General features: G+C 34.6%; 1 protein-coding gene across 1 annotated transcript in view; it reads left to right on the top strand.

Moving 5' to 3' along the window:
* IPMK (inositol polyphosphate multikinase) overlaps nucleotides 1–13574 on the top strand; it is a 60620-nt gene that overhangs the window by 18211 nt on the left and 28835 nt on the right. The window contains exons 3-4 of the mRNA XM_077894575.1: nucleotides 1281–1377; nucleotides 10413–10585. Of these exons, the coding sequence (XP_077750701.1) occupies nucleotides 1281–1377; nucleotides 10413–10585 (270 nt within the window). The remainder of the gene's footprint in view (nucleotides 1–1280; nucleotides 1378–10412; nucleotides 10586–13574) is intronic.

Here is a 13574-nt window from a genome sequence, read left to right as displayed (position 1 = left end):
GGTTCCTCCATCCTGTTGTTATGTCATCATGAACACTGCCCTTCCTGATTTTATGCTAGGAACAAAGGTATGATAAGGTGTACTCTTCTCTTAATTACCTTGGCCTAGAAGTGACTCATATCACTTCTCACATTTCAATAGGGGAAGCTGGGAAATAGAGTGTATTACATGGGTATTTGGTGAGTCTCTGTCACACTTGAGTTTATTCTGTAGAATCCTGTTGTATGTATAATTACTTGACATGAATATGACTTGACAAATATAATTAGAATTGCAATACTAAGACTTCATGAGCATTTTACACCAGCGAACTTTAATGGTTTTGAATAATTAGATAGGCCATATTGTGAGAATTCATTGGATAACATGCTTTACAAGTTGTTTTTAAAACAAAAATATTTTCATTCCCTTTTCTTCTAGGAAAAAAACTAAGGATCTAGCTCCAGGATATCTGAACATTTCTAGTATTTTCTAGAATTATTATCGGTTATAAATCAAGGAATTACATGAGCAATAATTAGACTTACATTGAGTTAAAGTATAATTTTTTAAAGATAAAACCGTAACTCCCTTATAGATATAAAAAAAATGTTAAAGATTTTGTTAAACAAATTATATAATGAATGAACCAAGCAGATATTAAACTGGTGCAAAGAGAAGCTAAAGAAGCACAATTTTTTTTTAAAGATTTTATTTATTTATTCATGAGAAAGGCAGAGAATAGGCAGAGGGAGAAGCAGGCTTCCTGCGGGGAGCCCGATGTGGGACTTGATCCCAGGACTCCGGAATCGCTCCCTGAGCTGAAGGCAAACACTCAACCACTGAGCCACCTAGGCATCCCAAGAAGCATTTATAAGGAATGAAGGGAAGTTGAAATAAGTACATATGTGTGGACACTAAATTCCACCCTCCCATGACGGATGGGAGTGGAAGGAAGTGAATTAAAACCTCCTCTGGCCAGAACTTACATTTTTATGGACAAGAATTATTTTGCATTTGCTGAAAGTTTTATCTACAACTTACTTATTTGTAAAATAGTTCAAGGACATTGAAAGGCTAGAGTTAGATACCCCCCTCCCCAAAATGTGCTCTAAACAATACATACTTTTTTTTGTTGGAGACACACAGTAATATTTTTTTTCCTTCCAAATGTATTTCCAATTGAAATTCATACCAAATAAATTATGATTCAGCAGTATTGTTTTATTTGAGAAATGTGTAGAGGCAAATGTAAAGTATTATAGGACACTACCATAAAAATGTATTTCTCTTTGTTTCAGGTTTATGCTGCTGACTGTACTGATGGTATTCTTTTAGAGCTACGAAAATATTTGCCAAAATATTACGGCATCTGGTCGCCTCCCACTGCACCAAATGGTAATCATTTCTCAAAAATCCATCCTTTGCTATTAATTCATGAGAATGGCTTTTTAAAAGGCTTTATATAAAATTAAGCCTTGTATTATACAGACAGAATGTATGTGTTTTCCTTTCTAGTCTTTTTTTCTACTTCATTAAGGAAATCTTACTAATACTTTTGCTTTTCGTTTTTTCTTTCTTTCTTTTTTTAAGAAGAGCATGGGAGAGAGCAAGCATGAGCGGGGGGAGGGGCAGAGAGAGAGGGAGAAGCATACTCTCTCTTGAGCAGGGACCTCGATGTAGGGCTTGATCCTAGGACCCTGGAATCATGACCTAAGCTGAAGATAGACGCTTAACCACCTGAGCCACAAAGGCACTTCTACTTTTGCTTTTCATACCCAGTTTCTTAAATGGTATGTAACATGACCAATGGGGCACCAGGGTGGCTCAGTCCGTTGAGGGTCCAACTCTTGTTATGGTCTTAGGTCATGATCTCAGGGTTGTGAGATCCAGCCCCCTGTTGGCTCTAAGGTCAGCAAGGAGTCTTCTTCTTTTCTTCTCTCCCTTCCTCCCCCTCTGCCCCTTCTCCCAACCCTCCGCTCATGTGTGCACGCTCTCTAAAATAAATCTTTAAAAAAAAAAATTAATGACCAGTTTGTTATAATTGAATAAAAAAATATGTACTTAATTCTGTGTTAATTTACAGATGATCTTTTTTCTTAATTTATTGGAAATAATTATTTTTTCCTAATTATTATTTTTATTATTTTCCAAATAATTAGTATTTTCCTAATATTTCCATTTTGGGTAGGAAAATCAAGAAAAATATTTTGTTTGCATAACTTCCTCTGTATCTCATTCTATGCTTTATTTTTTTTTTTTCATTTTTTTTCATTCTATGCTTTAAATTGCAATTTTTTAGGGGAGTCTGAGTGTCTCAGTTGGTTAAGCATCCAATTCTTCATTTCTACTCATGTCATGATCTCAGGGTTGTAAGATTGAGCCCTGCGTCGGACTCCATGCTGGACTTGGAGACTGCTTAAGATTCTTTCTCTCCCTCTCCCTCTGTCCCTCCCTCTTCCCTCTCTCTCTCTCTCTTTTTTTTTTAAGATTTATTTATTTATTCATGATAGACATAGAGAGAGAGAGAGAGAGAGAGGCAGAGACACAGGAGGAGGGAGGAGCAGGCTCCATGCAGGGAGCCCGATGTGGGACTCGATCCCGGGACTCCAGGATCGCGCCCTGGGCCAAAGGCAGGCGCTAAACCGCTGAGCCACCCAGGGATCCCCCTCTTCCCTCTCTTAAAAAAAATTTCAGTCTTTTAAAAAATAATGCTAAGTTTCATGGTTAGAGAACAAAATGATCTATGTAAGGGCATAGCATCTCTTAATGAAAACTTGAAGGAGTATTGCCTTTTTAAAGCCTTTGACAGAGCAGATACAATTAATTAAACAAGTAGCATGATTGCCTAATGATTGAAGAAGGTTTGTGAATGGGGGAAGAGTTTCAAACTTGACTGAGTTTAAGAATAACCTAGAGGCTTGTTAAAATGCAAGTTAATAGACTCAACTCCCAGTTTTTTGTTTATGTGGATCAATGTTGGAGTTTAGTGATATGCTGTTTAAAATAAAAGCTACAGGGATGCCCGAGTGGTTCAATGGTTGAGCATCTGCCTTCAGCTCAGGGTGTGATCCTCGGGTCCAGGGATCTAGTCTTGCATCAGGCTCCCTGTAGGGAGCCAGCTTCTTCTTCTGCCTATGTCTCTGCCTCTCTCTGTCTCTCATGAATAAATAAATGAACTCTTTTTTAAAAAGCTACACTTTTTTTTTATATAGTTAGTACTTGGACCACATTTTGAGAACAGGGAAAGAAGGGTCTCTAGCTTGGGCTTGTTCATCTGTTGTTGTCCTTCTATTCATTTACAAAGTGTGCCAACTGGCATTTGTAGGGAATCATGATATCTCCCTGAGTATCCTCATTTAGGAAATAGTAAATCTATGATTCCCTGGGTATTTAGGATTCTTTTGTATTTTAGTAATACAAAAAAAAAAAAAAAAGAGTGAGCTTAGCTTTTTTCTTCTCTCTTTTCTCTCTTCTCTCTTTTCTTTCTTTCTTTTTGTTTCCTTTCTTTCCTTCCTCTTTCCCTTCCTTCTTTCTTTTCTTTTTTCTTCTTTCTTTCTTTCTTTTTTTCTTCTTTCTTTCTTTCTTTCTTTCTTTCTTTCTTTCTTTCTTTCTAGTCCTCCCCCCCAAATATATATATATATCTACTTGATTCAGATCAACACATTACTTAAATTATTTCACCAATCTTTATGATCACCTTTACTTATAGAGATTTCCATTGTAAGATATCTGGATTCCATCAAATTTCGCTTCTGGTTGCTGATTAATTTTGAGCAAATCATTACTTGTCAGTAGAGTGACATGGAAAGATTAACAAAGGTTGTTGAGGATGGTACTAGATTCGACATCTAGATGAAAGAAATACTGAGTTTAAAAACATTGTTAAGAAGGGGTAGAATAACTGAGGAAACAGCATCATTATTTTGAAAACTAGAGTATATAGAAAGAATTTGGGTGAGAGAAGAAATATTTTAATTAAAAATAACATTTTAGGGCAGCCCCTGTGGCTCAGTGGTTTAGCACCGACTTCAACCCAAGGTGTGATCCCAGAGACCTGGGATTGAGTCCCACGTCAGGCTCCCTGGAGCCTGCTTCTCCCTCTGCCTGTGTTGTGTCTCTGCCTCTCTCTCTCTCTCTCTCTCTCTGTTTAGTGAATAAATAAAATATTTTTTAAAAATAACATTTTATAGTTTGGAATTACTAGCGTATGATTTAAAAATCAAGGACTTGCTAGTAGTCAACAGCTTTTTCGTCTTTAGTACTGACTAGAAGGACATCGATGTCAAAATAGAAAGAGCAGTAACTTTGAGCTCAAAAGACTTGGTTTTTACCATGATTTTTTTCCAAATTTTTGAACTTGGTTAACTCATTAACCTTTTTGATTTCTACTTTTTCTTCTATAAATTGAAAGTAATACCACATAGAGTCGAAAAGATAGATGCATGTTATGTTATGTAAGAATGCTTTGAAAATTCTAATACTCTTATTTGACTATAAATGGAGAAATTGGTGCTATTGGGATGAGAAGGTGAAGTGAGAAAAATGAGAAAAGAGAGGAGAAAATGTAAATATAAGGGGGAGAAGGACAGGAATAAAAAAATATATTTGTACAGAGTGGCTCAGTAATGCCAACAATTGCCTCGGAATTTCTTGTTCCTTTTCAGTTTTTTAAAGCTCTGGAAGAAGTTGGACAAAAATTGTTGCACAATGCAGGTGTTTAGCTTTGATTTTACTAGAGAGTTTATGGGATCATTTTTCTGTTTTTATCCTTCTGATAACAAATGAAATAAATAGAAATATTTATATTATGAAACCAAATATTATATTGAATTTTAGTAGAACGTTATGGTTTACATTACTGTATTTTACATAGGAATAACTGGGCTTTTTTTTCTCCCCTTCTGGGCATCTTTTTTTAGGTGCTCAGAGTAGTTTTATAAAGCTTGAGATAGTTCTTACAATTCAAAGTAGTAAAATATAGAAAGTACTGCCAATTTGTTTAGCAAATTATTCTAACTTGAGAGAAGCATAAAGAATGTGCTGACCAATAAGATTTTTTCTTTTGATTTTTTTATGATAGCTTTATCAAGACATAATTTATGTACTGTAAAACTCACTCATTTAAAGTATACAATTCAAGGCGCCTGGGTGGCTCAATCAATTAAACATCTGCCTTCAGCTCAGGTCATGATCCCAGAAATGTCTGCTGTCAGCTCAAGTCATGATCTCAGCGTCCTGGGATTGAGTCCTGCAGCAGCTCCTGCTGCTCCCTCTTCCTCTGCCTGCTATTCCCCCTGCTTGTGCTTTCTCTGTCAAGTAAATAAATAAAACCTTAAAAAAAAAAAAAGGGAAAAAAAGAAAAAGAATTTATAGAGTATACAGTTCAGTAGTTCATAGTATATTCATAGAATTATACGAGCATCATCACCATTAGCTAATTTTAGAATGCTACTGAGGGATTTTTAAAAAATAAAATATTAGTAAATTATCTTTGAAGATTTTAAGCTAGTTGTATATATTAAATCTCATTTGTATCTGTATAAACATATGATGCCTAGTACATGTACCATCAAAAGCCTTTTACTGATAATTATTTAGAGAGAGAGGAAAGTATATCTTCAGGTAGATTTGAGCATATTGAGAGTTTTCAAATGTAATCTCTAGCCTGATTGATTGTTACATTTCTGGATCTAGCCACTAGTCAAATTTTAGGACGCATGGACTAAAATAAGCTGGCATACATGTCTATTCTCTCCTTCAAACTTAAGTCAAATTTGGAGGCTCAAAGAGGCCTATAATTCTTTCTACTTTTAGGTTATCTTGCTCTCAGAAATGACCGATAATTGCAGTAGAAAGCGGAAGCAAAACATTCTCTGTTTTTCCATATGGCTTCATAGTTGGGCAGGGGCTTCTCATCCGGGCTTCTCATCTGGCCTCTTCTCCTTGTTGAGAGGTTCAGAAATTGAGATGGAAATTAATACCTAGTAGACTTTCTAGAGATGATGAGGAAGAATTTGATACAACTTGAAACCCATGTTCTCATAATTTATACAATCAGAAATATTCAGTAAGGATATCTAAGTAAGTCTCCCTTCAACTTCCTAAATGCCCTCTCCCTTGTCCTTCTTTTAAAGGATCTAATTATCTTATCTTTACTGTTTAGTTATATGTAGGTCTTTCAGTTTTTCTACAGTATTTCAAATATTTCTGTTTTTTTCTCTTTTGATACTGAGAATTTTCTGCCTTTCTTAGAGTGTCAGGACTATATTCCAGCATAGAAAATTTGCTATAGGAATTTCTTATGCTTAACAATAATTTCTTATGCTTACATTATAAAACAATGTAAGTACTGTATTCATATTTTAGGTAATTATAATCAAATGTATTTAAACAGAAAATATATTTAAAATAGGAAAGCTTTCTTCAGCCATGGTAACTTTGGGTAATCTTATACTGTCATCAACAGCATGAAGTGTATAAATATTTTGAGCATGCTAACCATGTCATTGTTAAAATGACTTAGATATCTTCTTAGTAATCTGCTTATAACAGCATGTATTTAGAAATACACCACTGGTAGTTATTTCTGGTAGTTATTTTTGTGACTTTAACCTCAAAAAATTAATGATTTACAGAAATTATGTGTATACTTTTCATAAATTAATAGATAAATTATAGATTTATCTCTTACAGCCATAGACTCCTAAACTAAGTTATTTCTAGGAGTGTGACCTCTTGTAATGAGCTCCACGTATTTATGAAAAGTAGATGTCCTTATATTTATTATACAAATACCATTAGGCATTATGGAATATCTCCTTAGATCTGAGTTTCACAAATGCCAGTCCTTGGACTTCTGGCAAACTGGCCTTATCAGAATCTGTTGTCCTAAATAGAGCTTTACAGAATTTAAAAAAGTAAATCTAGTTATTATTCTAATTATTCTATCAATCTTTATGATTTATACACACACAAATAAATATACCCCTATATATGTAAAAATGTAAAAATCACCTCTTTTCATTCAAAATCATATCTTGCAAGTCCATCATATTAAATAATCATACCATAATTAAAAAAAAATCATACCATAATTACTCTTTTCCAAACATCATATTAAAGTAGTTTAATTATTTCCTTAACCTTGGTCAGAATGAACTTAAAACTGTCCCAGATAGAAAATTTATGTTATTCTTAGTCCATCAGATTTTTTGGATGAGTTTTATTTTTATTTTTAAGATTTTATTTATTTATTTGTGAGAAAAACAGAGGCAGAGGCAGAGAACGAAGCAGGTTCCCCACGGGGAGCCCGATGTAGAACTAGATCCCAGGACCTACCTGATCTAGATCATGACCTGAGCCAAAGGCAGATGCTCAACCACTGAGCCACCAAGGTGTCCATTGGATGAATTTAGAACATATTTTCTGTTTACTTGAAAATTAAAAAATACTGTTCCATTCTATACCCTGAGTGGCCTGGCTGAAAAAGTGTCCTTTGTTATCCAGTCTGTGGTATTGCCTTACATGCAAAGCCCTGTAGTAAAATGCCTTTGAGCATTTAAGTTACTGAATCTCAAGAATGACTTACTTTGAATTAAGCTCTGTGCTAGCAAAATAATTTGCTAATAGCATTTTTTCAGAGATAATTAGTATTCAGACTTATTTCTAGTGATGACAACCTGTAAAAATCAGTAAAAGTCTCAGTGCTCAGATCATGTCCCATTTTCAAGTATTTATTTCATTCAAAAGTACTTGTGACAAGCTGCGAGATATATGATGACATATTCTTAAAAACTCTGCATCTCTAAAGCAGGTTTTTTTTTTCTAAAGCAGGTTTTGATGTTTATTTTTACAACTTAGAGGGAACAATAAAAATCACAGTCTCAAAAAAAAAATTACAGTCTCAAATTCTTAGTTTCACTTAAAAAAAAAATTAGGGCCAGGAACTAAAAGAAAAGACTAAGCCAACTCAGTATGTCTTAATTTAAGGGTTATTAACTTAAGGCTATAAATAATCTAGTAGTTATTTGGTAATTTGAGTCATATATCACATATCAAGAACCTGAAAGTAAAGAAAAACACATTTGGCTGGTTGAAATAAAACCCAAGATACTCAGGCCTGTTTACTGTTGAATGACTCAATTTATTATGTTAGTAAGGCCAAACCCAAAGTTCCACTGGGCAATAGGAATGAGAAGGGCAAACATTCATTCATTCAGCAAACATTTATTATATTCCTACTATATATGAGATTTGCATTTGTATTTTCCTCTTTCTCAAGAGGGGAAGGAGGAAATAGAGATTTTATGTTAAGATAATGCAATCTACTCTTGCTTCTGTCATCTCGTATTACAAAAAAGTTTATTATTTGTTTTGATCACTACCAAATTGTCAAGTAGAAAATAATAATGCTACACTGAGATAAAGATGCTATGATAGTTAGCTAGGTTCACTCACTTTCTGTGTACTCCCTTACGTAGCCTCACCTCAATAGGACTTTTGCAGTCTCTTGCGTTATGGAAATTAATGATATACTTGTGAATGCCAGTAATTTACTGTATTAGGTTTTAATTAGTCTTTTCTGATATTTGAACTATAAACCATGTTACTGAAATTTTTACACAGCTATAGGAAAAGGATGAGTCTGTTTACTTTCACTCAAGGTAGCTGGAGACAGGAGGAGAGAATCTGAAGAAGACCAGAAGTTCTTTGCTGCTTTCTTCCCCATCTTTTCACACTATCCTGTACTTATATTTTAAAGCACAAAAGCTCATTGACTAGGTTCCAGTTTCTTGGTTGGGGTATTCCCACTGTGCCCTTACCTTTCACTGTTAATAGTCCCCTGTCTGTCTCCAGACCTTTTGTTTTCTTTTGCTGAACATGTCTGTTTGTGAGTGTTTCTTTAAAATGTGTTATACTTTCTCTTGTGTGGGTGCTGGTTTCTTAGGCTATAGTTTTTTGTCATATTTGGGCTTGACTTCACCTAGTTCTATACAATCATGACTTTGCTCCCATCTTCCTTTGACTAAAGGATAAAACTTAACTTTTTATTTCTTATCCTTTCAGGGAAAAGATTTATGCCTCTTAAATCTGAAGGCTTAAAACTTTCTCAAGGCCTACCCAGGGTTGTTCTCACTTTTGGTTCAACACAGACTTCTTTATTGTAATTTAATAACTGCTACTCTTGGGACGCCTGGGTGGCTCAGTGGTTTAGCTCCTGTCTTCGGCCCAGGGCGTGATCCTGGAGACCCGGGATCGAGTCCCACATTGGGCTCCCTGTGTGGAGCCTGCTTCTTTCTCTCTCTGCCTGTGTCTCTGCCTCTCTCTCTGTATCTCTCATGAATAAATAAATAAAATCTTAAAAAAAAAATAACTGCTACTCTTTGTGGGTCAGGATAAAGGCAAAGAGGGTAAGAGTCTTCCTTTTTCTCTGGTGGCCTCTTACAGAATTCACTGAAAACACATACCTTCTCTAACTTTGTTACTTTGGTAAGAAGCAGATAAAATCTTTTCTGTTTTTGAGAAAAAGTTTTTAGGAGACATGCTTCTCACATTCATAACAGAAAATTATGAGCTCATTCAGAACTTTGGGACGATTCTTTTATCAAGTAGAAAGAGGAAGAATTTCCTTCCTTCCTTCCCTTAGTGTACTTAAACCTTTATTTTCAAGCTAAGCTATAATTAGTTCAGCTACAGTATGTAATAAATGGGACTTTTATAGTCTTTTACTTGAATCTCCATTTGTAATAGATAATATCATGTATATTTTATATTATTACATATTATATAATATATATATATCTGTGGGAAGATGTATGAAGGATGCCAAAGTGGTTTACAGATGAACTTTTGATGAACACTTATATTCTAAAAAGCAAGATATTTATTTTTCTTTTGAGACTAGTAAAACTAGAATGTAAATTTGGCAGTGACCATAATTTAGATTGATTTACCTTTCTTAAGCTATATTTCTGTTGTGTACACTGTGGGAAGGATTTATTCCTATTACTAATTTAAAATGAAGAATTTTAAAAATTATTAAAATACTAAGAGATCTGCTGAGGTACAGATGACATAAAATATATTCAAAAGGGGGGGAAAAACATAAGGGGAATGCTTTCTGAAACAGCTTTTGAAATAATCTCATTTTAATGTCCGTAGAAACCTTAGATCTATTTCATACCTTTTGCTTATGATTGAATAGTATTTAATCACTTCTTGCAAGAGTATCTCTGTGATATTTATACTTGATATAAATTTGTTGGTCAGTCTTTTTTTTTTTTCTTCAGATGGAGTAATAATAATTGTTTCTGGATTTTATTTTAACTTTTTTCTCAGTTTTTAAGATTTCCTTATTTTGTTTTCCCCCTGGCAGTTTTTTGAATAGTAATATGTTTGCCTATTACTAATTAGTTTTTCTTTAATAACAGATTTATACTTAAAACTGGAAGATGTGACCCATAAATTTAATAAGCCCTGTATTATGGATGTAAAGATAGGGCGAAAGAGTTACGATCCTTTTGCCTCATCTGAGAAGATTAAGCAACAGGTCAGCAAGTACCCATTAATGGAAGAGATTGGGTTCTTGGTGCTTGGCATGAGGGTAAGAGTGATTATTGGTAACATTTCTCTTTACTTGTTCTTCCCTTGAAAAATGTAGATGTTGTTATAATACTTATATATTAGAAGATAATATATTTTGGATTTGGGTTGTCCATATCTCCCCAATGCAGGCAGAGATTTTAATCTCTTTTGTTCACTAATATATGGTCAGTGTATGGAATGACTCTGATTCATCGTATGTAATTAATAAGTGAATGAATGGCTGAACCACTGGACTATGACTCTGGTAATTTTATTTTAAAGGAGCTTAAGTTTACATGCAAAATAATGTGATAAGTAATGTGATATTATTTATGATTTTTCCACAGAAAGGTACTAAGTTTTTATATTCCTTTTTTTCTATATTTTTAAAATAGAAAAGGGAAATTAAAAATTAGGTTACAGCTTCAGACTATATTTTAAAAGTTGTCTTATTTGCTCATAATTCTGTAGGTTGACAGTCCGAGTAGGGCTCAGGTACACAATTTGCTGATCTCACTTAGGGTCCATGAGGGTCCACTTAGGGTCCTCATTTGATGACTCAGCTAGGGCTTAGATGGTCTGAAATGACCTCGGTCTCACGTCTGGGAGATGGTACTGTTGGCTGAGCCTTTTTCCCTGTGATCCCTCATGTTCCAGAAGGCTAGCTGGAGCTTCATCATATTCCATGAAGCCAAGCATGAGAGCTACAGGAAAGCTTAGGAAGTCATTTGCTGTCACGTCTATGGAATTATATAGGAAAGAGTAAATCACAGGGCCAACCCATATGATAGGGAAAAGAAACAGATTCCCCTTCTGATGGTTGGAATAGAGAAGTCACAATGCAAATGGCAGTGTGCACAAGGATGGGAGGGATTGTTGAGGCCATCTTTGCAAATAGTATGCCACATTTAAGTAATGTAGATAAAATCCTCTAAATAAATCATATGCCTTCTAGGTGTGTGGAGATAAAATTTGTACATATGATAAATGATTGATTACCTATATGAGCATAATGGGTAGTTTTGAAATTCATTGTGTAAGATATATAGGTTTTCATTTTTATTTTTAAATAGAGTTTATAGGAAGTATTATATATAGATGAATTGTTAATGTGATGGTAACAACAGCACAGTTGAATTTGGTATTCTGATTATAAATAAAACCAAAGAAATATTATACAGTTATTTCATTTTAGAAAACTATAATTAAATGTGGATATATGGTAAAGAAAAAAGAAAAAAAGGGTAATGGAATAATGTTAAAACAAACAGAGAATAAACATCCCACAGGAATCTAACTGGGCAACTATTTAAACCTTCACTGTTGTCAAATCTCTCACCCTCCCACTTTCCTTCTCACTTTTAGCAGGTGACTTTGCCTTCTGCTTCAGAAAAAAATAAAAACTATCAGACTGGATTTCCTTTAATTTTCTGTTAACAGATGTACATACCTAACCTTCAAGTACTTTCATTCCCTCTTTATTTCTTCCTCCTGTTGAAGAATATTTCATCCTCTTGTCTAAGCATAACCCTTCCCTATGTCCTCTGGATCTTGGTCCCTCCCACCTCTTTAGGAACCTAGTGCTATTGATTCTCTCTTGTTTTTCTTATATCTTCAACTTCTGTTTCTCTCTCCTAACTCTAACTTTGTTTTAAATGTATTCAAATTGCTCAACTTTTTCAGTAATGAAACATCAAAACCTGCCTTTACTGTGCTCTGCCCTCCAGTGGTGGATTCAACTTGCTTCCCAGAACTGAACCAGTTATTTCCATTGCCTTTCCACTCAGTATTCTTTTATATTTTTAATGATTTTACTTATTTATTTCTTTGAGAGAAAGCACATGCACATGCCATGTGCAAGTGGGGAAGGGCAGAGGGAGAAAGAGAATCTCAAGCTGACTCCATGCTGAGATGGAGCCTGATGGGGGGCTTGATCCCATGACCCGGAGGTCATGACCTGAGCCAAAATCAAGTCAGCCCCTTAACCTACTGAGCCACCCAGGCACCCCTCCACTCAACATTCTTAAAGTTACTCCAGTTTAGCTTCTATTCTATCATCCCTCCAGATTTGCTCTCACTAAGGTCCCTAAAAACCTTGACAATCTCCATTGTTACTAGATCCAAATGACAGTTTTCATTATTCACTTTACTTTGAAAACAACTTTCAGTTTTAAGTCTTTCTTGAAACTTTCCTCTTGGGGTTCATGACACCCTCTCCTGCAAAGACACTTTGCAGTCTTCTTTACCAGTTCATTTCTTTGTTTATTCTTTAAATGTTGTATTCTGCTCAGTTCCATCTTAGTCCCTCTTTTTCTTTCTATTTCTTTTTGTTTTTAATTGATTCATTTTCATTTACAACAGTAACACCCAAATGTATACCTTCTGCCTCTGGTTTTTCTTTGCTCTCCTAGTCTGTATAGCTAGATCTTTACCTGGATAATGTCAAGACATCTAGAACAAATACATAAAAAACTGTTACATCCCTGTTGCAAACTAACATCCACAACAATAGTAACACTTCTATTATTCCTTACCCCAATAAATAGCACCACCATACATACAGTTTTACAAAGGAGAAAACTTGTACTATCACATCTCAGAATCATCCATCAGTCCTATTGATCTTAATTCCCATAATCCCTTTCCAGTCTCTAGTCTCTTAACTGATCTTTCAAGTTCAGTTTTGCTCTCTTCCAATCTGTTGATCAAACATTGCAAAAGTATATCTAATTATGACATTCCCCTATTTAAAAACTCTTCAGTGGGTTTCTGTTACCTTTTGGGTACATACATATACAGGATAAATAAGACCTTGTGTCATTTGGTGTTCTTGGGATGTGGTTTCACCAAACAAGGAGAAGTTGTTCTGTTTGTATTTTTTTAAATAACAGCTTTATTTAGATATAATTTATATATCCTTCAATTCACTCATTTAAATATAAGATTCACAGGTTTTAGTATACTTGCAGAGTTGCACAACCATCACTACATTCAACATCAGAATATTT

The sequence above is a fragment of the Canis aureus genome, chromosome 4 (genome assembly GCF_053574225.1).
Source record: "Canis aureus isolate CA01 chromosome 4, VMU_Caureus_v.1.0, whole genome shotgun sequence".
Lineage (NCBI taxonomy): Eukaryota > Metazoa > Chordata > Mammalia > Carnivora > Canidae > Canis > Canis aureus.
This window is presented reverse-complemented; position numbering and strand designations above follow the sequence as displayed.